Raw genomic sequence first — 27157 nt, 5'->3', positions numbered from 1 at the left:
GTGCTGGCTGGAGCCAAAGTTACCTCCTTCCCCACAGACACATAGCCTCTCTGTGGGAGCAAGGATTGGCACACTGCCACTTTCCCAGGAGCAATGGAGCCCCTTGCAATGCAGATGGACCCACGCTCTTGAGCAGCTCCATGCAGCACAGTGAGCCCAAGGAGCAGCTCATAAGACTCTCTGGTGTGGGCCCCTGTCTCCAGTCCATTGCTGAAGGGCATGTTTCATAGTTTCATAGTTAGTAGGGTCAGAAGGGACCTGAGCAGATCATCAAGTCCGACCCCCTGCCATGGCAGGAAAGAGTACTGGGGTCAAATGACCCCAGCAAGGTGACTGTCTAGCCTTGTCTTAAGGACCCCGTAGGTAGGAGCCAGCACCACTTCATTTGGAAGTTAGTTCCAGATCCTAGCCGCCCTGACAGTGAAGTAGCACCTCCTGATGTCTAACCTGAATTTACCCTCTGCCAGCTTGTGACTGTTATTTCTAGTCACTCCTGGTAGTGCTCAGGGGAACAGGGACTTCCCAATGCCTGCTGGTCCCCTCTGACTAGTTTGTAACAGGCCACTAGATCCCCCCTCGGCCTTCTCTTGTGAAGGCTGAACAGGTTCAGGTCTCTTAGCCTGTCCTCGTAGGGCCTGCACTGCTGTCCTCTGATCATGCCAGTGGCCCTCTTCTGGATCCTCTCCCTGTTGTCTGCATCCTTCTTGAAGTACAGCGCCCATAACTGGATGCAGAAGATATTGAACAGTGCGGGCCCCAGGACCGAGCCCTGTGGAACCCCACTGCCCACATCCCTCCAGGTCGAAAATGACCCATCCACGACCACTCTCTGGGTGCAGCCCTCCAGCCAGGTGGCGACCCATTTGACTGTGTAGGTGTTGACACCACAGTCCCCCAGTTTCTTAATGAGAATGGGGTGAGAGACAGTGTCGAAGGCCTTCCAAAAGTCCAGAAAGACTATGTCTACTGCTACCCCTGCCTCTAAGGATTTGGTGACCTGGTCGTAGAAGGCCACCAGGTTGGTCTGACAGGACCTGCCTCTAATGAACCCGTGTTGGTTGCCCCTAAGCATAGTCTCCCCTGCTGGCCCCTCGTGGACATGTGCCAGAATAATTCTCTCAAAAAGCTTACCCAGGATTGAGGTAAGACTAACTGGCCTATAGTTCCCTGGGTCCTCCTTCTTCCTCCTCCACTTCCTATAGGAGTGCAGACCCCCAGAACTACCTGTTGGGGAGCCCCAAGTCCCAGACTGCCTGGGTATAGGTGAAGCCTTCCCCAAGAGGGTGTTACCTATAGACTTTGCTTTGTAGTTAATAGTTTTTTAAAAATTATATTTATTATTTACTTCTGTTTTGTTTTTATACTCTGTTATACTTTGGGTTTTTGTGTTTACACTGCTTGCAAGGAGGGGATTTTGTTTATATGGGATGTCCCAGCAAATTTAGTATTCCCAGATTTCTGGGTGGGGGCTCGAGCCACTGATATAATTTATGGGGTATCAAAATGTGAACCCAGCCCTTCTTGCTGCTGACTGGTGCCTGGCAGAAGGGTTACACTTATAATGTACAAGAATCCCTGTTCTCTGACTAGCTGACAGTCCTTACTTTCCAGTGTGCAGGTATCTTCGTAATCCCTTTATCTGATCTCTCAGTACCTATATGCTACAATTCTCCACTCTGATTTGCTATTATAAGCCATCCACCCGCATTCATTTCTGTTCTCAAAATTTTTAAGCTACTTGGAGGAAAAAGCAGACACCTGTTCAACTTTTAATTGAAACAAATCAACTCAAACTTTTACACAAAGGGAATGGGAAAATAACTTAAAATGCAAAGAAAATGGGTCTGCAAAACTTCTGAAAGGGAACTCATTTTCTAAAAAGTTTTAAAAACAGAGACAAAATCCCACTTAAATCATTATCTTCCTTCAAGTTGCATCCTGCTCGCACCAAAATCAATGGGGACAGTGCTGTTGAGCTCCAAAGCCACAGACTTTCCTCTGTTTTCTCTTCCCACCTTACTTTACAGACACATATAACACTTTTTGTCCATTTACATGGTTTGTCCTCCCCAGTTTAATTTTGAAATGAAACTGAACAAAATATACTGCAATCTGAGAAGCAAAGAGCATTGCTGAAATACATAGAGGAAAGGGCTGAGAGATCTGAGGATGATGAAATAGGGAGAATGTGGATAAATGGAGGAAAGACTGAAAAATAACAATGATTACCAGGTGTGGTTGGTGAACTCAGACTGGTGGGGTGGGTGAAGTGGCACACGGGAGCGGTGTAGGGGGGAGCATTTGCAGCCAGCCGGGATCAGGAGGGTTTGTAGCCTCCCTGCTCCTGGCCAACGTGCTTGGCCAGCTGTAAACCCTCCCCCACCCCCTGGCTGGCTGCAAACCTCACCCCAGTCCTGGGTGATGTTTGACCAGCCCCACCAGTCTGAGTTCAGCTAGGCCTGATTATGATTATTATTATTAATTTGATATTAAATTAAATTAATTTTACAATGTCTACATGATATTGATTAATTTGCTGTAGATTGTTATATAGTTAATGCCTTATTTTTTCTCAGAAGTTATGGTTCTATAACAGTGATTCTAAGGCAGGGTGGTGCAGCACCTTGGGGATGTTTGAGATCCTTTTAAGGGTGCCTGGGGTGCCATACAATGTTAGTACTGTTAGTTGTGCAAACATGATTCACAAGATAAACAGAGATTTCAAGTAGGAATCCACAGCATTAAAAACATTCTGACTTGTGTTTTTTTTTGAATAGTTTGCGACAGACAAAATGTTCTATTGTTTTTATGTAGTAAAAAAAACACAAGCGAAAAGTAAGAACTGGCATTTTCCAAGAGGTGCCTGGAGTCTCAGGTGGGGTTCTCCAAGGAAATTTTGGTAAATGAGCAAGACACAACTAATACGGAGCCAGTTTAAAATTGTGGAACAAACAGATTACCAGATGCTACTGTTAAAATAATCAACAGGAAAACAGTAAATATTATTGATATTAATGATACGGAAACTGTTGTCCTTAGGTCTGATACGTTTCAGTCACTTATCAATACAAATCAATGTAGCAAATTCTACTTCTCATATTGTTTCAGCCTAAATGTAAGGAAACATTTCTGACCTCTGCATTTTGGTTTTTAAGGTTATCCCTGTAACCATGATGGTCTGAAAATACATTTCTTAAAAACAAGTTTAGATTCTGAAGCACATTTGCATAGGAAGTGTTGGCTCCTGCAGCGAATTCAGCTACATTGGAACTGTAAAAAAACATGAACGCTGTCTACAATATTAGTTGGGAATGGCATCTTCATTTAGAACATCAGCTTACTAAACTGAGTGTTTTAGACTATAGTGAAAAGTGTGAGAGAGAAGCCTAAATTGATAAACTTATATTTTTATTACTATAGTCCCATTTAAATTATACTAAATTCAGTATAATTTTATTATGAAAACATTTATTGATGGGTTGGAATTTTCTGTGTTAAATCTCAGTTTCTATTAAAATTTTACTTCTCTGTTATATTTTCTGAAAATAGAAGTCTATGACAACAATACCGATGGAAATCCAACTATATTGGCCCAATTTCTTCTATTATTTTGTGTATATTATGAAAATTGTATCAAACGAGACACGACTATCCTATGCTATTTTAGGTTAGTAAGTTCCCTGTGTTCCTGGAGGATAGTTTGTAAAAGTAGTTTTTAAACAGGCTAAGCACAACATCAAGAAGTACTATTACATATGCATTCTGTACTGCTGTTTTCATCAGAAACTCCCTTGACAGTCTGGCCTGAAATCTGAGATAAAAATAACAGAAAAGCCACTCAACAGTGCAAGACTGTGCAAATAGATCAGATATATTGAATTAGCTCAGCACAAAGTTAAGATTAAGTAGTAAATTCCAACAAGATGGCATTATTATTTTTGGATTATAGTTTGGGTCACAGAAGGAAGCTGAAAACATCAATGAGATAGGGGATAACAATAAGAATCTGAAAAAAGCCTAGAATTATACAGAATTGTATAATATAAATGGATGTAACTGGTTTTAATTCTTGAAAAGTTTATAACTATTTGTTATGTAGGGCTTTCAATAAAGAAGTTAGTGGTTAAAGCAGTAGTTGGAGAGTAAGGAAATGTAAGTTGTTCTAATGACCCTACCAGTGACACTGTAACCTTCCGAGTCATTTTTCTATAAGTTTCAGTTCATCAGTTCAGCAGAAGTAAAAACATAAGTCTTATAAGGATGTAGGGGGCTGGGCTGGTGTGGGCACTAAGCTGCACAGTTGACAGCCCAGAGGTTGCAAGTTTGAGGGCATAGCAGCATGGCCCTGTCAGATTCCAATGAACCTGCAAATTCTGCTAAATACCTTGTCACAAGGACATGAAAAAGTAATAATGATGTGTAAAGGTCTTTTTCTGAGAGACTGCACAATCTACTATATGCACAATCTTATTAGTCATTGGGATATTTTTCTAAAGGAAAAGGATCAAATGGTACAGTATGGATTATATTAGTTACAATGACTCATTTTTAAAATAATTGAGGAGTATGATTGAAACATTATATAACAACAGCATCAGAAGACAGGACTACTTATTGTGGAGACAAGACAGTTTCAAATAGCATAACTTACAATGTTTTCACAGATTCATAGATGTTAGGATCAGAAGGGACCTCAGTAGGTCATTGAGTCTGACCCCCTGCCCTGGGCAGGAAAGAGAGCTGGGGTCAAATGACCCCAGATAGGTGTTTGTCCAGTCTCCTCTTGAAGACCCCCAGGGTAGGGGAGAGCACCACCTCCCTTGGAATCTCATTCCAGATTCTTGCAACCCTTACTGTGAAGAAGTTCTTTCAAATGTCCAACCTAAATCTGCACTCTGTCAGTTTGTGGCCATTGTTTCTAGTTACTCCAGGGGCTGCCCTAGTAAATAGAGCATCTCCTATTCCCTGCTGCCCTCCTTTGATGAATTTATAGGCAGCCACAAGATCACCTCTCAGCCTTCTCTTGCAAAGGCTGAAGAGATTTAGGTCCCTCTGTCTGTCCTCGTAGGGCCTTGCCATATGAGTGGCCCTTCTCTGGACCCTCTCAAGATTCTCCACATCCCTCTTGAAGTGTGGTGCCCAAAACGGGACACGGTACTCCAACTGCAGCCTGACCAGTGTGAAGCATCACCTCCCTGGCCCTGTTTATCATGCATTAGCAGATGCATGATAAAGTGTGGTTAGCCTCGTTGATCACTTCGTCACATTGACAACTCATGTTCATCTTGGAATCCACTATGACTCCAAGATCCCTTTCCGCTGCTGTGCTGCTGAAGTCATCCCCCAGCCTGTAAGTGTGTTGGTGGTTCTTTTTGCACAGGTGTAGCACTTTGCACTTGCCTTTGTTGAACCGCATCTTATTTTGTTCTGCCCATTTTTCCAAACTGTCCAGATCCTCCTGGATCTGTTCCCTACCCTCTAGTGTGTTAACTTTGCCTCACAATTCAGTATCATCTGCAAAGTTGGACAGGGTGCTCTCCACACCCTTGTTCAAGTCACTGATGAAGGCACTGAGCAGCACCACCACTCTCTGGGTGCAACCCCTAAGCCAATTTGCTACTCACCTGATGTGTAATTTGCCACCAACCTGACCATGTAAGCCAATTTTCCACCCACCTGACCAATTTTAGCAGTACTGCAGCCTCTCCTGATGTCTTCTGGCAATTCAGCCAACTTGCAGTATTTGGCAGCATGGGGCCTTCCTGGTTCTTATCTCTTGCAGGAATCAGCCCTGCTGTCCATGTGCAAGACCTAGCCTACTGTACACAGGATTGAGTACCTGCCATTGCCTAAACTTCCGGTCTCATAAGTGGCACTGTAATGTATGATTAGAGAAGTTTCTAATCTCTGGTTCATTATCTGATCTTTCTGAGCCTATTTCATCCTCCATTTTCTCAAAGCAGCATGGATACTCCACCACAAGCTAAAGAAGGAAACATTTGATTTGGAGAGGTGGTAAGCCCTGTAAATGTAACTGGTATGATGTCAGCAGAAGACTAATAATTTTCCACCTCTGTTGGATGGGGTAACTACATCTCAAGCATTTGAAGGCCACGGGCAGAAAGAGTGGGCACGTATACTACAGCACTGTAGGAGAAATACTGGAAACTAGGTCAGAAAATGGATAATGAATAGGAAAAAGCAGTAGAAAAGTAAATATAAAGAATGAAGCCATGGCTTTTACCCATTTATTTCAAGCCACAGCAATGAGTCAGAGATGGTGTGTAGCCATACCACTTCAGAGGAAGCACTGTGGCAACTTAGAGCACTGGGCACAATCTCTCAAATACTTCTGCATGGAGATATACTGGCATGGCACAGTTCATAAGCCCTGTAACCAAAGGTAGATCACTAAAGCTTTCACAGTTTGGCCTGAAATTTACACCAATGCAGCTTGGCATCTGAATAAATAAACAATATTTTCAGTAATATTTTAAAAAACAGCTTTATTGAATTTTTAAGGAACTATATGCAAACATAAGACATGGAAGTAGGATAATATTTCCTCAGAATCAACTGAAAAATATCTTCATTAAGTTATCCATTAGAAATCCATAAAAAATCACTAGACTGATTCAGTGTAACATATCAGAGAAAACAAAATGGATTATAAATTCAAAAAAATACAAAAATCAGTCATGTTTTCCATCTGATATGTGATGGAATAACATATAAAGTTAATTCAAAGAAAGAAAGACAAGATGCAAAAGTACAAGAACAAGAGTTAGTCCACTGAAAAAGAAAGGCTTAATTTAGCTTTGTTAACTTGCAGAATTCTCGTATCAGGTTTTAAAATGTAGTGGAACCAATCTACTTTGTTTTATACAGTTTAATCAAATATTCAAAACTTGTGAATTCAAAATTATTCATAGAGTGGCTACAGGAAACAGAGGAGATATGAGAATGTATAGTGGCTGTCAGCATTTATATCCTCATTTCAAAACCACAGCACAAAGTATGATGTTGAAAGAGCATTAAAAAAAAAAGAGCAGACAAAATATTCTACATTCATGAAGTTGAACCAATGAGACCTCTATATAACCACAAAGAGTAAGAGGCTAACACTGGGTTGTGTAGCTGCCATAGTATTACTAAGCTGAGAAATTGCATCTATGTTACTTCTACAGAGATTTGTGATTTGTAATATGTGTTTCAAGTTTAAGGAGATAAATATACTGAAGAAAATTTTGTTACATATATTTATGCTGTATTAGGTTTTTACCTTAATCCAGTAATGAGAAGAATTAAAATGTTGTAAGCACATCAGTAGCTGTTATTACTTGAAATGCAAAATATGCAAATTCTAAACCATGAGATGATAATTTCCTTACAGTATGTTTATCATACTTCTACTATCTATTATTTATGATGCCACATTGCTGTAAGTAACAGCAGAAATCAGTTGTTTGTCATCACTGGAATAATTAAGCTGGAGAACATGGGGAAAGGAGGTAGAGCTACAGTGACAGACAGAGCATCAGTTTTTTACAGACTGTGATAAGCCACGAGGGTAGCTCCTTCCTGCATTTTCTTCCTTCCTTAGCCTGACTGCTGGATAGGAGACAGGATGAAGTGACATTTGGAAACTGACAGTCAATAGTACAGGTTCATGACTTAAGTTAGCAGTGGTCTGAATTCCTTGCTACAATTAATGGCACTGGGAACAGGCTTCTGGGCCAGAAAGAAAGAAAATGAAAATATAAGGGGTAAACAATCATTTCCATACACTAGAATACTTACCCCAGGATCAGGTTTTGCCCCAAGAAAACATGCTTCAAGGGGAGAGCAAGAAATCACAAATATATCTTGTCATCCTATATGTATCTCCTTTCTCAGTGACTGGAATAGGTGTTTCATAAAGAGTAACAAAAGCAATGGCATAACCACTGTCAAAGCAAGCTGGGGTAAAGAGAATGCAGAAGAAGAGTGTTTCTATGGATCTGACCAATTAAAGACAAAGTTTCTACTCTACAATTAAAATGAAAGAGCTCTGGCATCTTTAGGATTACTAAAAGTAGTATATATATTGATTCGAATGCTGTTATATTGATTTTCAAATTTCTTAGAGGAAATGCGAGAGGGAAGAAACTATAAAACCACATACTAACTTCTGCTAGAGCAGAAACCATTTTGAACAATGGAAGTGATCTATTTTGTATCCTCTTGATCCAAGCTCAAGTCTATATTTGAAGATATTTGTTCTCTGTTCTTTGGATACAATTGTGCCAAGTAGTGTTGCTGAAAAATATGACAGTATCCAGATATTAAAGATATTAGCCAATAATCTTTTAAGATATCTACCTATGCAATTTCACAGTTCTAACCACAAGAAAATAGATATAAATATTTTAAGATATTAATTATCAAGGAAAGCTTAGGGAGAAACTTGTTGGTGGGGGGATGGGTTGGATGCAAATAGGCTGAAGGTGCTGGGCAAGAAGAATAAGAAATGTGAGGGTAACTTTAGCTATCAGGAAAAAAGAAGAGAAATAGGGTTGTGCTGAGACAGGCAATGATATGAGATAGAGAGAGAGAGAGTTAACAGGAAAGAAAATTTGCAGTATTGGTGTTGGTATAAGGCCAGGGACAGATATAGTGGCTAGGGCTATGGGCTTGATATTTGTATTGAGGGAAACAAAACTGAGCAACTAAAAATTAATTCATATTCATCTATTTTCATAAAGCTTTTGCAGGGTATTTGTATGAAATGAAATACAGAAAGAGATCCAAAAGTCCAATTAGTTGGGTAAACACAGTAGGTCAGTTTGGAAATGACAGTAATATTTTTCTCATGATATAATTTATTTGAGATGCTCACTTGTCTTTCAGATGGTAAGTTATTTTCTGTGTAGTGATCTTGAATGCTCAGCAAAACAAAGTAATTTCTACAAGTTCTTCCATTACTTTATATTTTGCAATATTTCCTATGCCTCCAGGTATAATAAGTATTTTATTTTTTCAGAATATTTTTACATATATTCTAGAAAAAATAAATGAAAAGTTCTTATCAGGCCATGATACTGATAAAAAAAGTTTTTATCAAATATAATTTTCCGACTAAATGTAGCATAATTTGAAATAATCTGTCATTAATAAAGTATGTAATTCTTTTATAAATGCATGGACTTCCTGATAGAATTTCTTAAACAGTTACGTCATGTATTGTACTTGCATTTAATAGAAGAAGAATCTTATGTTGATGATAATTACGAAGTCATTTCTAAGGAATTTTTACACCAGTGATACAATCAGCTGTTCATTAGAGATATACATTTCTGAAGAAAAGTCTCCCTGTTCTCAAGACCCACAGCATTTGTCACTAAAACATAAAGAGTAACTTGAAAATCAGATCACAGAACTGGAAAAAAATGTGAAGTGTTAAACTTTAGGACACTATGACACAGCTGGAACCAAAGGAGTAACAGTAAGTTTCTAATTTAACTGTGAATATTGTTGTGGTATTTCCTCTATTTAGTCATGAGTATGCTGTCCAAAATCTGATGCACTGTATCAGATAAGATATGGATTTTCTTGTCTAACATGCTATTAATGTAATTAGAATAAATTTTCAAGGCCTGTCACTTTGGATTCCTTCTTATTAATAAAAATTAATTAAAATAATAGAACTAAGAATCATAGAAAAGTAGGGCTATAAGGGATCTCCGGAAGTTATCTAGTTCAGTCCCCTGCCTGTAGCAGGACCACCCCTATTCAAATCATCCTATACAATCCATAATCTAAACCCTACATAAAACTACCATCAGCCTTGACACAACACAGACCTAACACGCTAATCTGCCACAGGTAAAGTGGAAGAACCATGGCAGCCATGTCCTGCTTCTATGAAATGTTGTCAGTATATACTTAAGAGATCCCAGGTTGAGGGCCATGCTTCCTGCCCCACTTCCCCCACTCCCCACTCAATGACTAAAGAGGAAGGCAAAACCCCTCATAGTCCATGCAGATCTGACCATGGGATAAAATTCCTTTTTGACCCCAAATATGGAGATCAGTCTTGATGCTGACTATAACATAACTAGAAGCAAAAAAAGGAAACACATATCAAGTAAACTCATAACAAATTGTCTTCCAAATCTCTCTTTCTCCATTTGTTTTATTACTATATTTTTTCCCAGATTCCTGCTCACTCAGAATTACTTTGTTAGTATTTGATGTTTTAATCTTTCCTTATGTCAGCAGAAAGAACATTTCACCTCTAAGGGGGGAAGCAAAACTCACTGGACGGCTTTACCTCTGAAGAAACTGATGTGATTCTGCCAACATTAGATAAACATTTAATCAATAACAGTAAAAGCCAGTTCAGGTGAAGGTTTTGAAACATGTGGAGGTGCTGGAACCAGAGGCCGACTATAGACAGCCTGGGGCAGCCAGTCAGGGTTGTTCTATGCATAGAGTGACCATACATCCTGGTTTAGCCAGGATAGTCCCTGATTTTGTAGGCCAGGAGAGTGGCATGGCATGCCAGGCAGGTGGGCAGGCAGCCTGGCATGCCCACCACACCACACCACACCTCTGCCTGCAGTAGCACTGCACGGACGGGGAGGCAGTGTCCCCGATGTCCAGATTTCCTTATGGTCAGCCTACTTATACACTGCTTCCATCTGGCATCAGGTAGATTAAGAGAGCCTGTAGAGCATGTGAGATACATGTACAGGCTCCTTTCCCTCTGCCTCCATGCTTGCACAGTGTTAGCACTGCAAGCTCCCTATTCTTCAGAGCCTCAGCATTTGAATATGTGTACACCCAGCTCTGGGTAAGTTTTGCTGCCAGGAGAACAAACCTGAATGAATTCCCAGATTATCGGAATACTGTACATGGCCTCCGTGCTACTAAACACTTCATGGAGGAACTTAATTTATGTCTAGCAGGAATGACAGGATTCCTCTCGCAGTTCCTCCTTCAGCGCATGCAGGTTTGAGAACACACAGGAGGTTCAGGCCCTATTCAATTTTTAAAATACTCATTATAATGTAGGTTTTAATATCTTTGTTTAGGAGTCAACATCTCATTCCTACTCGATACAAAAAGTAAGTTAAATTCATTGTCCTGAACTCAACCAAGAAGAAATCTAAATTTCTCAGCAGTCTAGCAGAGGACCATATTCTACCCTTAGAAATGTGGATGCAGCCTGCAACAACATTTTTGCTTGTGCAACTGAAGGCTGCATCAGCCAAAAAACAGAGGACAAATATTAATTTAGAAAATTAAAGATCAGAGATAAAAATGGGACACAACTTCTGTTCTGCAGATATAACTTCTACAGGTATACAGCTAGGTGAAAATTTAAACTATTTTTAAAGTATACATAGATTTAACTTTAAGATCCAATCAAATCCATTTAGTTCAAATAATTAAAAACAATGTAACAGTTGATTTTGTACTTACCAAAAGTTACATGGGGAACTAAATAGTTACAGTAACCTAGAACAGACTGAAGGGACATCACTTCATCTTTTCCCTTGATTTTGGGAAGAAGTACTCTCACATAGCTTTGTTGCTTGGCACGTTGGGAAGAAGAGTAAATGTTTTGCTCACTTCATACTCACCCCTGTGCTTGTGTGCAAGTACCTGGTACAGTAGATCTGACACATCCATACTCTAGCCTTGTCTCCTGTCTCAGCCTTTCTGTTATTGTTTTTGGGTTTACAGATGTAAGATAATGCATGTTATGACTAAAACTAAGCTCTTAATCTTTTTCCTTAAATCCTTCACCACTATCTTCTTTCTCCATCACTGGGGATAATATTTCCATACTGTCTGTTATACACATTGGTATCATTTTGACTTAGAGCTTTAAGGGCGTGTCCAGATGAGCCTGCATATGCTTCTTGCAGTGTCTCAAAGGAGTTTGAGATGCTGCAAGATACACACAGGGAACAAAAAATGTTCCCCAAACTGCTATTTGCAGTGGAGGCTCAACGTTTGATACCTGGAAAGCCAGGTACCAAAATAAAAAACAGGGTGTGTGTGTGTGGGGGGGGGGGGGGGGAAACAGGGCTGGGCATGGTTCCCAACCATGCCCAGAGGTAACCTGGGAGTTGGTCCTCCAGAGAGACATTGATTTCTGGCCAGAGCATCTCTATGGTGCTCCTGCTGCTTTAGGCACTGCCACAGGTAAGTTAGGGATGTGGGGGGAGGGGTATGGGTGTGGGTGGGTATGAGGAGTGGCAGGGGGGCAGGGGTGTGAGGAGTGGCAGGCAATGTTGGGGGTATGGGGAATGGCAGGGGGATGTCAGGGGGTATGGAGAGTGGTGGGGGGGATGTCAGGGGTATGGAGAGTGGTGGGGGGATGTGTGGTGTGTGGGTGGGTTTGTGGAGGGGCTCAAGCAGGGGCTGCTGAACATCTTCCTCCCCTGGTGCTGACAGGAACAGCCAGTGCAGCTGTGGACCGGCTGCAGGCATAGCCGGCAGTGATACGGCACTGTGTGACCTGGGCTCTGTACATGCTGAACAGACCTGGCTCAGCCCGGCCAACTAGTGCACAGCTTTCTCAATCCTATCTAAGGCCTTCTGTCTCCACTCCAGCTCTGGCCCGGTGTGTACCAGATCAGGCCTTATGCACAGCAGAATGGACCTACTGCCCCAGCCCCACGCATGCTGGATTAGGCCTGGCACACCAGCCCTGGGCATGGCTTAATCCAGCTCATGGGGCCATGTCATCTGGATGTGGTGTTTGGAAATTTGAGAGCGGTGGTAGTGTTAATTGCCACCACTCCCTTGCAGGCAAATTTCTAGACCTGTGGGGAGCCAGTGGGCCAGATGCAGCAAACGTAAGCTACTTGTCTTTACTTGGAAGGCTCTTCATGGCCTATCCCTTCTCTACATAGTATCTCTCATTCAGTACTGAAAGAAAAGAGGCGGGAGATGACCAGCTTATGATGATTCTCCCATACTCGCTTGACAAATTTGCAGGCACCTTTGTGCTTTTGCTGATATTGCCCTTCCCATGTAACAGGAGTTCACTGTCAATGTTCACAATATTCAAATATCTCCTTCAGATCCCATCATAAAACTATCCTTTATCACATCCACTTTACCACATACCACTCTCCTTTACCACATGACAGTGGTTGGGCTGCTGACATTAATTGACTATAATGTTGACCAATATTGTCTGTTTCCCTACATTCCCCTGTCTGCTTGTATCTATTGTCTTTTCTCTTAATTTAAGCTTTCTGGATCATGGACTTTCGTTCCATAATTACAGCTGCTTCCTCTCATGATTATTTGAAACGTAGATAAACAACAGAGGGGCATAAGGGGCAATTTTTATTTCCTTAGCCCTTTGAGTTTCTTAGACTTTTTATCACTAGTGGCAAAACTCAAGGACAGACACTTCAATATAATGTAATCTATCTTTTACATTAAGAAATGAAAATGACATTGATTTTTTTAAATGTCCTGTAATGGTAATTTACCTTCCTCATGGATGTGCTTCCTTGACGGTCAATAGCAGAACTAGCATACCTAGGACAGAGATGAAGAAAGATTTTTAGATTTCCCCCCCAACAAATCTTGAATAAAAATGTCATATACATTTATATTCTACATTTCAATGGGAGGCCTAGAAATACAAATAAAAATTTGTCAGTGATGTAAAGTGGAAATCATGTGGGCTAAATTTCTATACAGTGCCTGGAAAATAAGCCTATATTTTAGTGTGTATAACTGAAAAAATAAAAGTATGAAATTAATACAAGTCTATTTTCAATATTATGATTCACAAAGGGAAAAATTAGTCTAAGAAAATCTAACTAATTTTTGTTAACAATCAGTGGGCTCATCAGTTGATTAGCTGAGGTTTAACATAGATATTTGGATAACAAGCTTAGATTTAAGAAAATGTGAAGGGATTTTTTTTTATATATCTTTTTAGTGTCTCTTATGTTGCAAGATTTAGATGGTAAGGTTTATCTGATAGTGATATTTATGTCTTATATAGCATCATAGGTACAAAGGGCTAGAATATCATTGCAGTGTAAGGGCCAAAATTGGGCACCACAAGACACAGATAGTTTGACCAAACATTTTCATTTCTCTAAAGTATCATTTTCTTGGGATTCTTCAGGGAAACTACAAAAATATCAGTTCAAATATTTAGAGTTTTGTTTTAAATGTTTCTTGTATTTTAAGATTTAATAGTCTGCAGAAGTTTATAGTTGAACTATGAATTAAGAAAACACTAGCATACTAAACTATGTACATGTGTAATTTACACACACACACACACACACACACACATTAATGATAGTGACTGTGGTGCCAAAACTAATTTGATAGGACTGGCAGGTACCTTTTTTGTCAAGTGAAATGAAAACTTGAACTTTTTCTATCATTCTTTCCCACTGGTGTGAGACTTTTTAAAAATAGTTTTACAAGCCCTCACAATCTGTTAGTCAGTCAATTTTCCTTAATGTGTCATTCAACAACATTTCTTCACTTTGTAGCTGCTAAAATGCTGTCTAGTAAGGCAAGTAATGAGACAGATGGTAACTTCCCTGACTTTTCCCCTCTAAATCCTTCAATTTGAATTCCAAGAGAATCATATTATCACATCAACAGGACAAAGAAGAAGTGTTGAAACAGATATAAAGTAAGTTCCCTCTCTTCTTTCTCTTCACAATATAGTGAAAATCTGTGCACACCTCTCACCTTCTTGACAGAGAAATTGGAACCAGTGTAGAACAGAGAGGCCAAAAAGACCAAAACCATTTGGAAGTTCAGAAAGGAAAGGAAAATCTAGATAATCAAAACGTTGAAAAACATTTGCATCACTGGTGATCTTGTATTATATTCTTGATTGGCAAACATGACATGCAGCTCTTACATTTGTTTGCAGAGCATAGTATCATGGCCAATGCTTCCAAATGGAGAAGCCAACTTTAATATAGTAACTGGAGCCTGATTTTTTGATAGAATTTGAATACTGAATTAATTTCCATGAAATGATCTCTATTTAGGAAATGACTATTGCTAATATTAAAGTTATTAAGCTCTCTGTCATCAGTTTCTACAGGCTAGATTGTACATTTCCCAGAAAGCCTTCTGCAGGCTGCAATCTGAAGCCACATCATCCTCATGAAGCTTAAGGAAAATCTGCCTTTCAAAAAGGAGCCCATCCCAGGCCTGCATACTTAGGATGGCACTAAATAGTGCTCTATGACCCAACTCTGCCAAGCTGTATTGTAGAGGCAGAAGTGTCTTCCCTTTCAGCGCAGAAAGGAAGCTGAAGAAGTTCCAGTTTTCTAAAATAGTTTTTAGACTCTACACTCAGGAAGAAAGTGGGGAACTTCCTGTGCAACTTTCCTTTACAGCCTTCTTGTATATTGACATTAGTACAGATCAATCTGGCCCCATATATTCTTGGAGGATGAGCTATAATATCCCTTCAGGATGTTACATTACTGTGTGTTGAGTATAGCCACAGATCACAGTTGCTCTTTTTCCTGATGCTACTGTTTCTTACAGACATGATAAGCAGCCAGGAAATTGGTAAATCTATTTGTTCTTAGTCTAGAATACCAAAAACCTATTCCTACCAACAGTGAGCATCTCCAGTTCAGTGGTTCTTTGCTATTAAGCAAAGCACCTAGGCACACAATTAATATGAAATGCATCACTAATTTTCATTTACTTAAGAATTTCTTAAAATTAAGCACCTTTGCCTTAGTACAGAGGTGGCCAACCTGTAGCCAATGAGGTGGCATGGGCAGCCTGTGTGTATGGCATATGGCAGATCAGGAAGGGGAGATGCAGCACAGTGGCAGACAGCACAAAGCAAAACAGCAAATCAGGTAGGGAGCACAGGAAAAGAAGCAGCAAGGTTGGCCCCAAAAACGATGGCCCCTACTGCTTTATTGTCTTGCTGAATATGAATGGATGTTGGCATACAGTAAAGTACTTTTGGGAATATGTGGCTTTATGGCAACTAGTTGGATACTTTAACTGAATAAATATATAAACAATCCTTAAAGCTTGGACCAGAAAACTGGTCACCACCTAAACACTAGGCCACAGCCGTGCTTGTTCACTCATCCCCCCACACCTACTCCCCAGAGCCCAAAGAATCTTTTATGCATAGTGGAGCAACTTCAAAAGTGTCTTTATCCCATAGTAGGCTATAACCTGGAAGTAGGGTGCTCTCTTGTGATGAGGAGAGCATATGGTTTGAACTAGGTCAGGAAAAGAAAATAATTTAATCTAGGTCTCTTACATCATGTGTGTGATCCAATCCCTAGGGTCTTTTTATACATATATATTGAGTGAACCACCTTTTTCTCTTCTTGCCTTGTTTTTGAATGAAAGTGGTAGCCACTTCCACATTTTGTGCAAAGCCCGTTCCTACAGGTATGTGGCAAGTATGTCCTCAATCTACTAGATCAGGCCCCTCAGGGGACATAGAAATGCATGAATGGCACATGCCCCCGGTGGCTGGGGGAGGCACATCTGCACCAGTGGTGGCGGGCACCTGGTGGTGGTCAGTGGGGAGCTCCCGCAGACCTGCTGGCACTGTCGGTGGTGGGAGAATGGGGGCAGTGAGCACTGACCATGGGTTGGTGACCACCTGCAGACACTGTCAGCAGCAGTGGTGGTAGCCAGGGGTGATCAGGAACCATGGCAGGGTGAAAAGCGGCACCACCTTTTGCAGAGGGTGCACCACCATGTGCACCCCCTCCATGTTGCCCCTGTAGAAATGGAAATGCCCTGGTTGTGGCTCACAGCAGTATTTGGATGTGAGAGAGCTACCAAGCCATTCAGCACTAATGAGATTGAAACAAGTTTGCCTCTTCTAGCAAAAGTCTAGGAGCCTATTGGGCTCAGCAGGAGTTATTATTAAGGAACACAATTTGAGCCTCAGGGGTTTATATTTCATAGAAGTCACGCATTGGGTTGCCCTAGGTTACTAAAGGAATTGGCTGAGGTCATTGCAGGACCCCTGGCATGGCTTTACGAACACTCGTGGTGCTCTGGTCTGGTGCCAGAGGACTGGAAGAGGCCAACGTGGTTCCCATCTTCAAAAAGGGGAAGAAGGAGGACCCAGGAAACTATAGGCCAGTTAGTCTTACTTTGATCCTAGGCAAAAAACTGGGGGACTGTGGTGTCGACGCCCACACAGTCAATTGGGTTGCCAACTGGCTGGAGGGCCACACCCAGAGAGCGGTAGTGGATGGGTCATTTTCAGCCTGGAGGGATGTGAGCAGTGGGGTTCCGCAGGGCTCGGTCCTCGGGCCTGCACTGTTCAACATCTTCATCAGCAACTTGGATGAGGGGGTAAAAAGCACCCTGATCAAATTTTCTAATGACACTAAGATGTGGGGGGATGTGGGCACTCTAGAAGGGAGCAATAGGCTACAATCTGACCTAGACAGGTTACAAGGGTGGGCGGAGGAGAACAGGATGGGATTCAACACTGACAAGTGCAAAGTGATTCACCTGGGAAGGAACAACCAGCACCATACGTACAGGTTGGGGAACTCCCCTCTTGTCAGTACAGAGGCAGAAAAGGATCTCGGAGTCATCATTGACTCCAAGATGAACATGGGCCGGCAGTGTGGAGAGGCAGTCAGGAAGGCCAACCGTACCTTGTCATGCATCCACAGATGCATCCCGAGCAGGTCCAAGGAGGTGATTCTCCCCCTCTATGCAGCACTAGTGAGGCCACAGCTGGAGTACTGCATCCAGTTCTGGGCGCCGCACTTCAAGAAGGATGTGGACAACATGGAGAGGGTCCAGAGGAGGCCATTCATATGATCAGGGGACAGCAGGGCAGGCCTTATGAGGAGAGGCTACGGGACCTGAACCTGTTCAGCCTCCACAAGAGAAGGCTGAGGGGGGATCTACTGGCCTGTTACAAACTAGTCAGGGGGAATCAGCAGGCACTAGAGGAGTCCCTGTTTCCCCGAGCACTGCCAGGAGTGACCAGGAATAACGGTCACAAGCTGGCAGAGGGTAGATTTAGGCTAGATATGAGGAGGCGCTACTTCACGGTCAGGGCAGCTAGGATCTGGAACCAACTTCCAAGAGAAGTGGTGCAGGATTCTACCCTGGGGGTCTTTAAGAGGAGGTTAGATGAACACCTTGCTGGGGTTGTTTGACCTTAGTACTCTTTCCTGCCATGGCAGGGGGTCAGACTAGATGATCTACTCAGGTCCTTTCCGACCCTAGAAACTATGAAACTATAAGGCACCTATATTCCTTTGTGGACGCACCTCTAGGCCCTTTAGTAAGTCTTCCTCTAAAATACTTTTTGCAAATAATTGTATCACACTGGAGGAAACTTCTTTCTGCCTGTCCAAATTGTTTGTGAAAATATCAGTGCTTTACCCCTTTATTCCATTTATTCTGTCAGAGTATCTGACGAAGGTGACATTTAACTCAAGATATCAAATGATATCAGGCAATTCAGGATGTCCTAAAACTTCTGCCACATCACCTACTCAGAAAGTCAAACACCTTTCCAGGAGGTTTCCAAGTCCAAAGGATAAATGAAAAAGGCAGGTCATCATCTTACTCTGCTTTTAGTTTTGCATTTTTATTTGGGAACAATTAGTCCCTAAATTATTGATACCTCAGAGTATGCTTTTATATGTTGCTATGGAAATATCATTCGGTTATCTACACCCAGCTAGAAACTCTTCTACGTTACACATTACTGTTTCCATGAAGAAGCATGCCTCTCACGATGAGTACACCAGCTGTGCTGAACAATTGCCATTACTAATTAAAGTATTTTACCTATTGTTTACTTACCAAGATGAAGATTATGTAATTTTTTCACTATTTTTACATTAAGCATTATTTAATAGAACATAGAATTAAAAGTAAATCACTGAACTATGCTTGAAATAATATGTATGAAAAAATCTAAAAATAAATAATGTTAAATGCCTTGCACCATGCAACAAAAATTATACTGAACTGAAAGCTTCAATATTAGTTATTAATGCAAATTAAAATAGTTGTATTATAAATTTCTTACAAACCCTTGGGCTAAAATTGAAACTTTTACAGCTCCTAATAGCAGTGTGACCAAGCATTGCTAAAATATGAAAATAATATTTTAATTACAATAAAGTAACTTTAGTCACTGAATGAAGTGCTGTATGTAAGTGATTTGGCATAGGGAGCTTATTTGCTATATTATTTAGGAGCAGATAAAAGGATTCTTTGGTATTCAGTATCATTAAGATGTGGCAAGGAGCATCCTGTAAAACAAATGGCAAGACAAATCTAGTTATGCTATTGGTCATGTTGTTGGAATTGCACTGAATTGGAAACCAGCTGCCATGAAAATATGCGTATCTGAATATCTGATGATCTCTGCCAGTAATTAAGAATTAACACTCTGCCTATTTATAAGCCTTTTAAATGATCATTTTTTCAGTTGTACTGTATCCTGAAATCTTCATTTCAAAAAAAATATATATTTAGCTAATTATCACAGCGCCAATCAAACATTTTGAACAGTATTGTACTATTTCACAAAGTTCTTTTCAATATCAGAATTTTTATGAATGACAAAAATATAGATATTGTACTAAGTTGTGTAGGAAGATAGGTGGGTGATCCAGGCTGACCTGGACAGGCTCAGCAAATGGGCGGATGAGAACCTGATCGTGTTTAACACCAAAAAATGCAAGGTTCTCCACCTTGGGAAGAAAAACCTGCAGCATCCTTATAGGCTCGGCAGTGCTACGCTGGCTAGCACTGCGGAAGAAAGAGACTTGGGGGTCATCATTGACCACAAGATAAACATGAGCCTGCAATGTGATGCTGCGGCTAGTAAAGCAACCAAAACACTGGCTTGCATCCATAGATGCTTCTCAAGCAAATCCTGGGACATCATTCTCCCCTGCCATCCGAGGTGGTTCAAGTACCTACAATGAACACCTTCAAGAGCAAATTGGATGCTTATCTTGCTGGGATCCTATGACCCCAGCTGATTTCCTGCCCTTTGTGTGGGGGGCTGGACTTAATGATCTTCTGAGGTCCCTTCCAGTCCTAATGTCTATGAAAAATCTATGAACACTTTCCAGCAAGTCACTGAATATAACTGCATGTGAAGGTACATTTTCCTATTCACATTGGGTATGTTCAGATGAGTGCATATGTGCGGTATGCGGGGCTGCAACCCATCTGTGGTGCCACACACCACACATGCCACACAGTCAGGCACTCCCCACACTGCTAATTTGCAGCACAGGGGGTTTTGTTGGCACCAGGAGATCCCATTATCAAAAAAAACCCATGCTAGAAAAAAGCAGGGTGGTGCAAGTGGCAGTATTGCGCGCCACCTGAAACCAGAGCCTGACTGGCCGAAGCTATGATTTGGCTGATGGCCAGGCTCCCTGCTGCCAGACTGCCACTACTGCAGCCCCAGGAATTCCCCAACCCCCCAGGCCTCCAGGTAAGGCTGCTGGGACCAGACCAGGTGCTGACCCCAGCCTCCTCTACCCAGCTCCATCTGGGGCAATTTGCCATGTGCCAGAGCATACATACATGGGTGTTCCACAGGGACAAGTGGTAGTGGCACAACTATGTCCCAGGCCCTATGTCCCAGCAGCAATTATGTGCCACTACTACTTTTCCTCAGGGAAACACATATGTGTGCTTGTCTGGATGCACCTACTGGCCATGTCCAGATGAGTGCAGCCATGCAGTATGTGGTGTCACAGACACATCTGCAGTGCCACATACTGCACATTCAGCTGTTCTCTGTGCTGCAAGAGGGGTGACCCCTGAATATCCAGGGGTCAAAAAAACCCATGCCAAAAAAAGCAGACCAGCACATGCGGGGATCCAGATGCCAGCCAGGCTCTGCACAGCAGGATCACTGGTGCTCAGCCCCAGGAGCCCCCCAGGACTGCAGGTAAGGCTGCTGAGCCCAGTGTTGAGCTCAGTGCTGGCCCCAGCCTCCCCTACCCCACCAGGGCAACTTGCTGTGCGTCAGAGGGTGTGTGGTGCAGGTGATCCCCTGGGACAAGTAGCGGTGGCACAACGTGTCCCACTGTTAATTGTCCCCAGAGAACCAAATGTCCATGATCATGTGGATGTGTCCATTGAGTTCATTGCTCCATTACTTTCTCATTTTACATAGGATCGAAATAAGCTTGATCTCCATAAGAAGGTGGACAATGGTGAGGCTAGAACGGTTATCAAACTTTTAGACTCAAGGCACCCTACAATACACTTAAGGTTACCCTCCATAACCTTTTTGAATTAAGTGGTACCCCATTTCAAAAACTAACATTTATTTTAGTGCTTACCTCCTTTCAGATGGGCTAGGCAGCAGGGGTGGGGGAACAGTGAGACAGGGACTGAACCTAAGCCTGCACTTATCTGTTTATTTCCTCAGACCTGGCTTATCTCTTCATACCTCATGGCATTCTTAAAAGGATTTCATGGCACCTTTGGATGCCCTGTTACTCTGGTTGAGAATCCAGATTTTAGAAGCTAGAAGCTTATTAATTCATGTAAGATTTACATTAAATTAAGTTCTGTAAAAGTTTAAATTAAGGCCACAAAAGGAAGACAGTCACAGATGTGACAGGCTGTCTGGCAGTGACCTAGCCCAGGGGTTTTGAAAGAGCAAAAGATGATTGGAGGACTTGGGATTTCCATTCCTCACCAATCAGGCCCCAGAGACTCACCCTCCATGTCTCCTGATTGGCCCCTTGGGTCACCAGGAGGGGGATAAAAGGGGCAGCGCGGCTGACTCAGTGGAGACCAGTGAGGGACCACAAGGAATGAACTTCAAAGAGCTGGCAGCGGGGTGGGAGCAGTTGCCCCAGAAGAGCCTGAAGGAGCAGGACCTGCAGGCAGCAGTCGGACCCTCAGCAATGTGGTGCGCAGCCAGCAGCAGAGGCTCTCCGCTGGGCTCTAGGATCCCCTGGGAGAGGCTGCAGCCAGCAGGAGAGGCTCTCCAGCTCCAGCAAGGATCTGAACAGTGACCTGAGAGGTTCCCAGCTCTGCTTCCAGCTCCTTCAATCAGAAGCCAGGCAGTTAGACGTGAGGTTGCGGCTCCAGGAAGGTCAAGACCCCTAGCAGGCTAGAGCAATGCCACCAGTTGTGGCTGTGTGGCAGTGTTCCTCCCTACCATGTGGGAAATCTGAGTTCAAGTCATAGCTGAAGTGACTTGGGATGAGTGAGCTAACAAGAAGCAAATCTTTTTGCAGTAAAAAGGGGCCATTGTGTCCCCTGCCCCCCTTCTCTCCCTCCAGGTACCTAGGCCCTATATTTCCCTTGTTATTTGACATTTTGTATTTTGCGCCTTTTTAAATTTCACCAACCGGTATTGTTTGCTTTGCTGTTTGTGTTTTATATTTTGTTAACCCTGCCTTTTGTCAATGATTGTAAGTGTCTAAATTTTGTTGAATCCTGACCCCTTGGGCATTGTAGTGTCCACTATACCCTTTGATTTATGCCTGTTATGTTCCCAGTATCGTTCCCTCATTAAAAGGCATGTGGTTAAGTCCCCATTGGTGGTCTGGCTCTGCTCTATAGGGGGAGGAGAGTCCCTATACCTCCCACAGTGCTTGTGCACCTGCTTTGATCCCTTCAATTGGGTACCTCTTGGAGTACCACCCAGGTTACACATATTTACTGGCAAATGATTTATAGTGATCCTAATAGCAAATCTGTTCCTGAATGATTTCTTGAATGGGGACATGTCACCTTCTATAGGCTATGAAGTGTCTGGAACTAACCCACCTCTTAAAGAAAAAAAGAGACAGAATTCTGAAAGATTTTATACTGAATTAGAATAGATTTCATAGACATTAGGGCTGGAAGGGACCTTGGAAGATCATCAAGTCCAGCACCCCACCCGAAGGGCAGGAAGTCAGCTGGGGTCATAGGATCCCAGCAAGATAAGCATCCAATTTACTCTTGAAGGTGTTCAGTGTAGGTTCTTGAACCACCTCCAATGGCAGGCTGTTCGAGACCTTGGGGGCTTGGACAGTAAAGAAAGTCTTCCTTATGTCCAGCCTGAAATGGTCTTGCAGTAGTTTATAACCATTCGACTGTGTCATCCCTTGGGGCACTCTGGTGAACAAATGTTCCCCCAGATCCTGGTGGTCACCCCTGATAAACTTGTAGGTGGCCATCAGATCACCCCTGAGCCTACGCTTTTCCAGGCTAAAGAGCCCCATGGCTCTCAGCCTGTCGTCGTAAGGTCTGTTTTCCTGACCTCTGATCATGCGCATAGCTCTTCTCTGGACTCCCTCAAGCTTCTCCATATCCTTTTTGAATTGTGCGGCCCAAAACTGGACACAGTACTCCAGTTGTGGCCTCACCAAGGCTGAGTACAAAGGGAGAATGATGTCCCGGGATTTGCCTGAGAAGCATTTCACTTTAGTAGCCGCACCATCACATTGCAGGCTCATGTTTATCTTGTGGTCAATGATGACCCCCAAGTCTCTTTCTTCCGTAGTGCTAGCCAGTGTAGCCCTGCCAAGCCTATAAGGATGCTTCAGGTTTTTCCTCCCAAGGTGGAGAACCTTGCATTTTTTGGTGTTAAACATGATCATGTTCTCATCCACCCATTTGCTCAGCCTGTCCACGTCAGCGTAGATCGCCCTCCTGTCTTCAGGTGTGGATGCTTTGCCCCAGAGTTTGGTGTCATTGGCGAACTTGCCCAGTCCACTCCTGAGTCCAATGTCCACATCATTAATGAAGATGTTGAACAATATGGGTCCAAGGACAGAGCCTTGGGGTACCCCACTGGTCACAGGGCACCATGACAATTGACTTCAATCAATTACCACCCTCTGGGTTCGACCACAGAGCCAATTTCCCAGCCAGCTGATTGTGGTGGAGCCAAGGCCACAATTGGCCAGTTTCACCAAGAGGTGAACATGGGATATCAGATCAAAGGCTTTTTTGAAGTCAAGATATATGACATCAATCTCTTCTCCCTTGTCCAGGTGATAGGTTACCTGGTTGTAGAAGGTAATGAGATTGGTCAAGCAAGACCTACCCACAACAAACCCATACTGGTTATCCCTCAGGATGTTAGCATCAGCCAGTCCATTAAGGATGGCCTCTTTAATAAACTTTTCTAAGACCTTCCCTGGGATAGAAGTCAGGCTCATGGGCCTATAGTTTGCCGGACCCACTTCCCTCCCTTTTTTGAAGATAGGCACCACATGGGCCTTCTTCCAGTCTTCGGGCACTACACCAGAGTGCCAGGAGTTTTCAAAGATCCGTACCAGAGGCTGGGCTATAATGCTAGCCAGCTCCTTGAGTACCCTGGGGTGTAGATTGTCAGGGCTGGCTGACTTGAAGGTATCTAGTCTCTCAAGGTGTTCCTTCACAAGGTCAGCATTGATGGAGGGCAGGGGATATCCCTCACCTGGACTTCCCTGTCCTGTAGTGGGCATGGGCGTCCATGGGACTGATGAAAGATCGACGTAAAGTACCCATTTAATAGGTTGGCTTTTTCCTGGGCATCAGTTGTTAGTTATCCCATCTGGTTCAGCAGGGGTCCAATGTTACCCTTGCTTTTCCTCCGGCTCCCCGCATATCTGAAAAAGGACTTTTTATTGTCTTTGATGCTCAAAGCTAGTTGGAGTTCAGTTGCAGCCTTGGCTTTCCTGGTTTACTCCCTGCAGGACTGGACCAGTGCAGAATAATCCTCCTTGGAGGTGAATCCCATCCTCCATCCTTTGTTGGCCTTTCTTTTTAGCCTCAAGAGGTCTGCTAGATCCTTGGAGAGCCAGGGGGGCTGCTGTGCCCTCTTGCTGCTTTTCCTCCGAGATGGAATAGACTTAGCTTGTGCATTGAGGATTGCTCCCTTGAGGAGCAACCACTCTTCCTGAACTCCCCACCCCCTGGGGTCGTGGTCCCTTAGGGCCTCACTGACAAGCCTCCTGAGCTCGTCAAAGTCAGCTTTCCTGAAGTCAAGGACTTCCGTGTTGCTAACTGACTTGCCAGCTTTAAGGCGGATGGTGAAGGTGATCAGCTCGTGGTCGCTGTCACCCAGCTTCCCATCGATCACTAGGTCGCTGATTAGGTCATCCCCAGTAGCCAGTACCAGGTCGAACAGAGCTTTACTTCTCATTGTCCCGTAGACTTCTTGAGTCAGGTAGAGGTCATCTACGCATGATAGGAAGCTTTGCAACCACTCGGATTTTGCTGAGTGATCCTTCCATGAGATGTCCGGGTAATTGAAGTCACCCATGACAACCATGGTCCTGGAGCATGCGGCCTCAGCCAGTTCTCGGGCAAACTCCTGGTCAAGCTCTTAACTTTGGGTGGGAGGTCTGTAATAGACTTCCACCATTGTGTCCCCTGTGCTGTATTCCCCACAGATTTTAACCCAGGGGGTCTCCAGTCGTTCACCCTAGTCCAGTCATGGGTAGAGTCCCACCAGGTCTCTGTTATCTCTATGACATCGTAATTATTAGTGTTAAGCAGTAGGACAAGTTCCTCCTGCTTATTCCCCAAGCTCCTGGCTTTTGTGTACAGGCAAGCAAGTGTCCCCTTGGGGTAAACACCTTCTCAAAGGCTTGATGCAAAAAAATATAAAACGTGTATAAGGTATTTGGTTTAGCTTTTTGGTTTACTTCCTTCTCTCTCTCTCTTTTATTCTCTCACCATTTTTCTAGTAAGAAAAGGTTAAAAAAAGAAAGAGAAATTAGGGGAAAGCTTAGTTCTCTTGTTCAATTTTAGTCCCTTTCAAATAAATGGAGAAAAAAGAAAAAAAAGAAAAAGAATGTTAAAATATCTAAAAATATATATATATATTTTGTTCTTGGAATTTTCCATGATCTTTTGTAACTAATCACCTCCACTTCATATTGTGCAAGTAAGATACACAGAAAAGGATAAAAGTATATATAGTATAATTTCCTGTTTTGATGATTTCAACTATTATAAGAAGTCAAATTTACCGTAAAAACAGAACTTTCTGTTCTCACATAAAAAGAATCCATTCATCAGGCTTAAGTCACCACGGTAAGTTTGTGGTGAAAAGAGCAGAGAGTAAATTAAAATATTTTTTAAAGAAAAGGAAATTTAAGGCCAGCCTTCAAAGAGTAGGGACTGAAAGAAGCAGCCAAAAAAGAAAAATATTTATTTTACAGCATTTAGTAAAGGAATAGGCAGATTCCAAACCCCACCACAAGGCAGATTTTGTCTTAAAACGGTCTGTGTTTATTGGGTGTCATACAACAACACAATAATATTCTTTCTCAAATTATCTATGCTCATATTAATACGATTATCCAGATATTCTTATCTAAGGATCAGGGAGAAGAAGAAACAGTTTAAAATGCTCTTCACAGAAGTTATAAAAAATGAGGTTGAACATAAGAACCCTATGACATCCTCCACTCATGGTCAAAGTTCTGTGTTAAGTTTCTGGTTCCTAGTGTCTTTTGTTCCAAGGTCCTTCTTTTGAAAGTGTTTGGTAAATTTTCCTTAAGCAAGGGGCCCGTCAGGTCAAAAAGGAGTGTTTGTTTCTGTGAAAAATATATTTTCCTTGTGTCTCTCTCCTTTATCTTTTTTTCAGTGATTGTTCATTCTGGTGCATACTGAATGCTTAACTTGATAAAATATTTTGAAAAGGAATTACTTGTCATGCATAAAGGGTGAACTATTAGAATGGATACCACACATACATACATATTGGTATTTTTGAAGATGTCTATTTATACAGCTTGGTATTTTTCACATTTATTGGCAAAGTGAACCATGTAATGTATATAGAACGTATGCTATATACATTCTGAAAATTTACCATCCTCTAAAATTAGATAAATGGGGTTTCAAATATGTTTTTTTTTCTTTTTTTTGGCAATTGATTCTTAGTCATAGAATTAATGTACATGAATACAGCATTAAACACTCCATAAAGTGGAAATGCTATTAGTTTTAAACTAGCCAGTAGCTACAATAATGTCAGTGTTAAAGTGTAGAGATTACCACATCCAAGGTGCAAGACAAATTCAGAGTTTTATGAACTGAGTCAGAAGGATGTGATAATTTCTTTACCACTGAAAAACAGGCACATGAAGCTTCACACTTAGCAGCAATGAATCTATCAAATCAGAAGCGGTACTGTACAACTATTAAT

At 42.2% G+C, this 27157-nt stretch overlaps 1 protein-coding gene across 1 annotated transcript in view; it reads right to left on the bottom strand.

Annotated features, from left to right (window-relative positions):
* The window catches only part of LOC149858241 (connector enhancer of kinase suppressor of ras 2-like), a 762411-nt gene that overhangs the window by 86109 nt on the left and 649145 nt on the right, over window positions 1-27157 (bottom strand). Inside the window, exon 17 of the mRNA XM_090059075.1 lies at window positions 13500-13548. Within this exon, the coding sequence (XP_089915201.1) occupies window positions 13500-13548 (49 nt within the window). The remainder of the gene's footprint in view (window positions 1-13499; window positions 13549-27157) is intronic.

The sequence above is a fragment of the Crocodylus siamensis genome, chromosome 8 (assembly GCF_052110815.1).
Source record: "Crocodylus siamensis isolate JL-2025a chromosome 8, ASM5211081v1, whole genome shotgun sequence".
Taxonomy (NCBI): Eukaryota; Metazoa; Chordata; order Crocodylia; family Crocodylidae; genus Crocodylus; species Crocodylus siamensis.
Note: the sequence above shows the minus strand (reverse complement) of the source record. Positions and strands in the feature narration are given on the sequence as shown.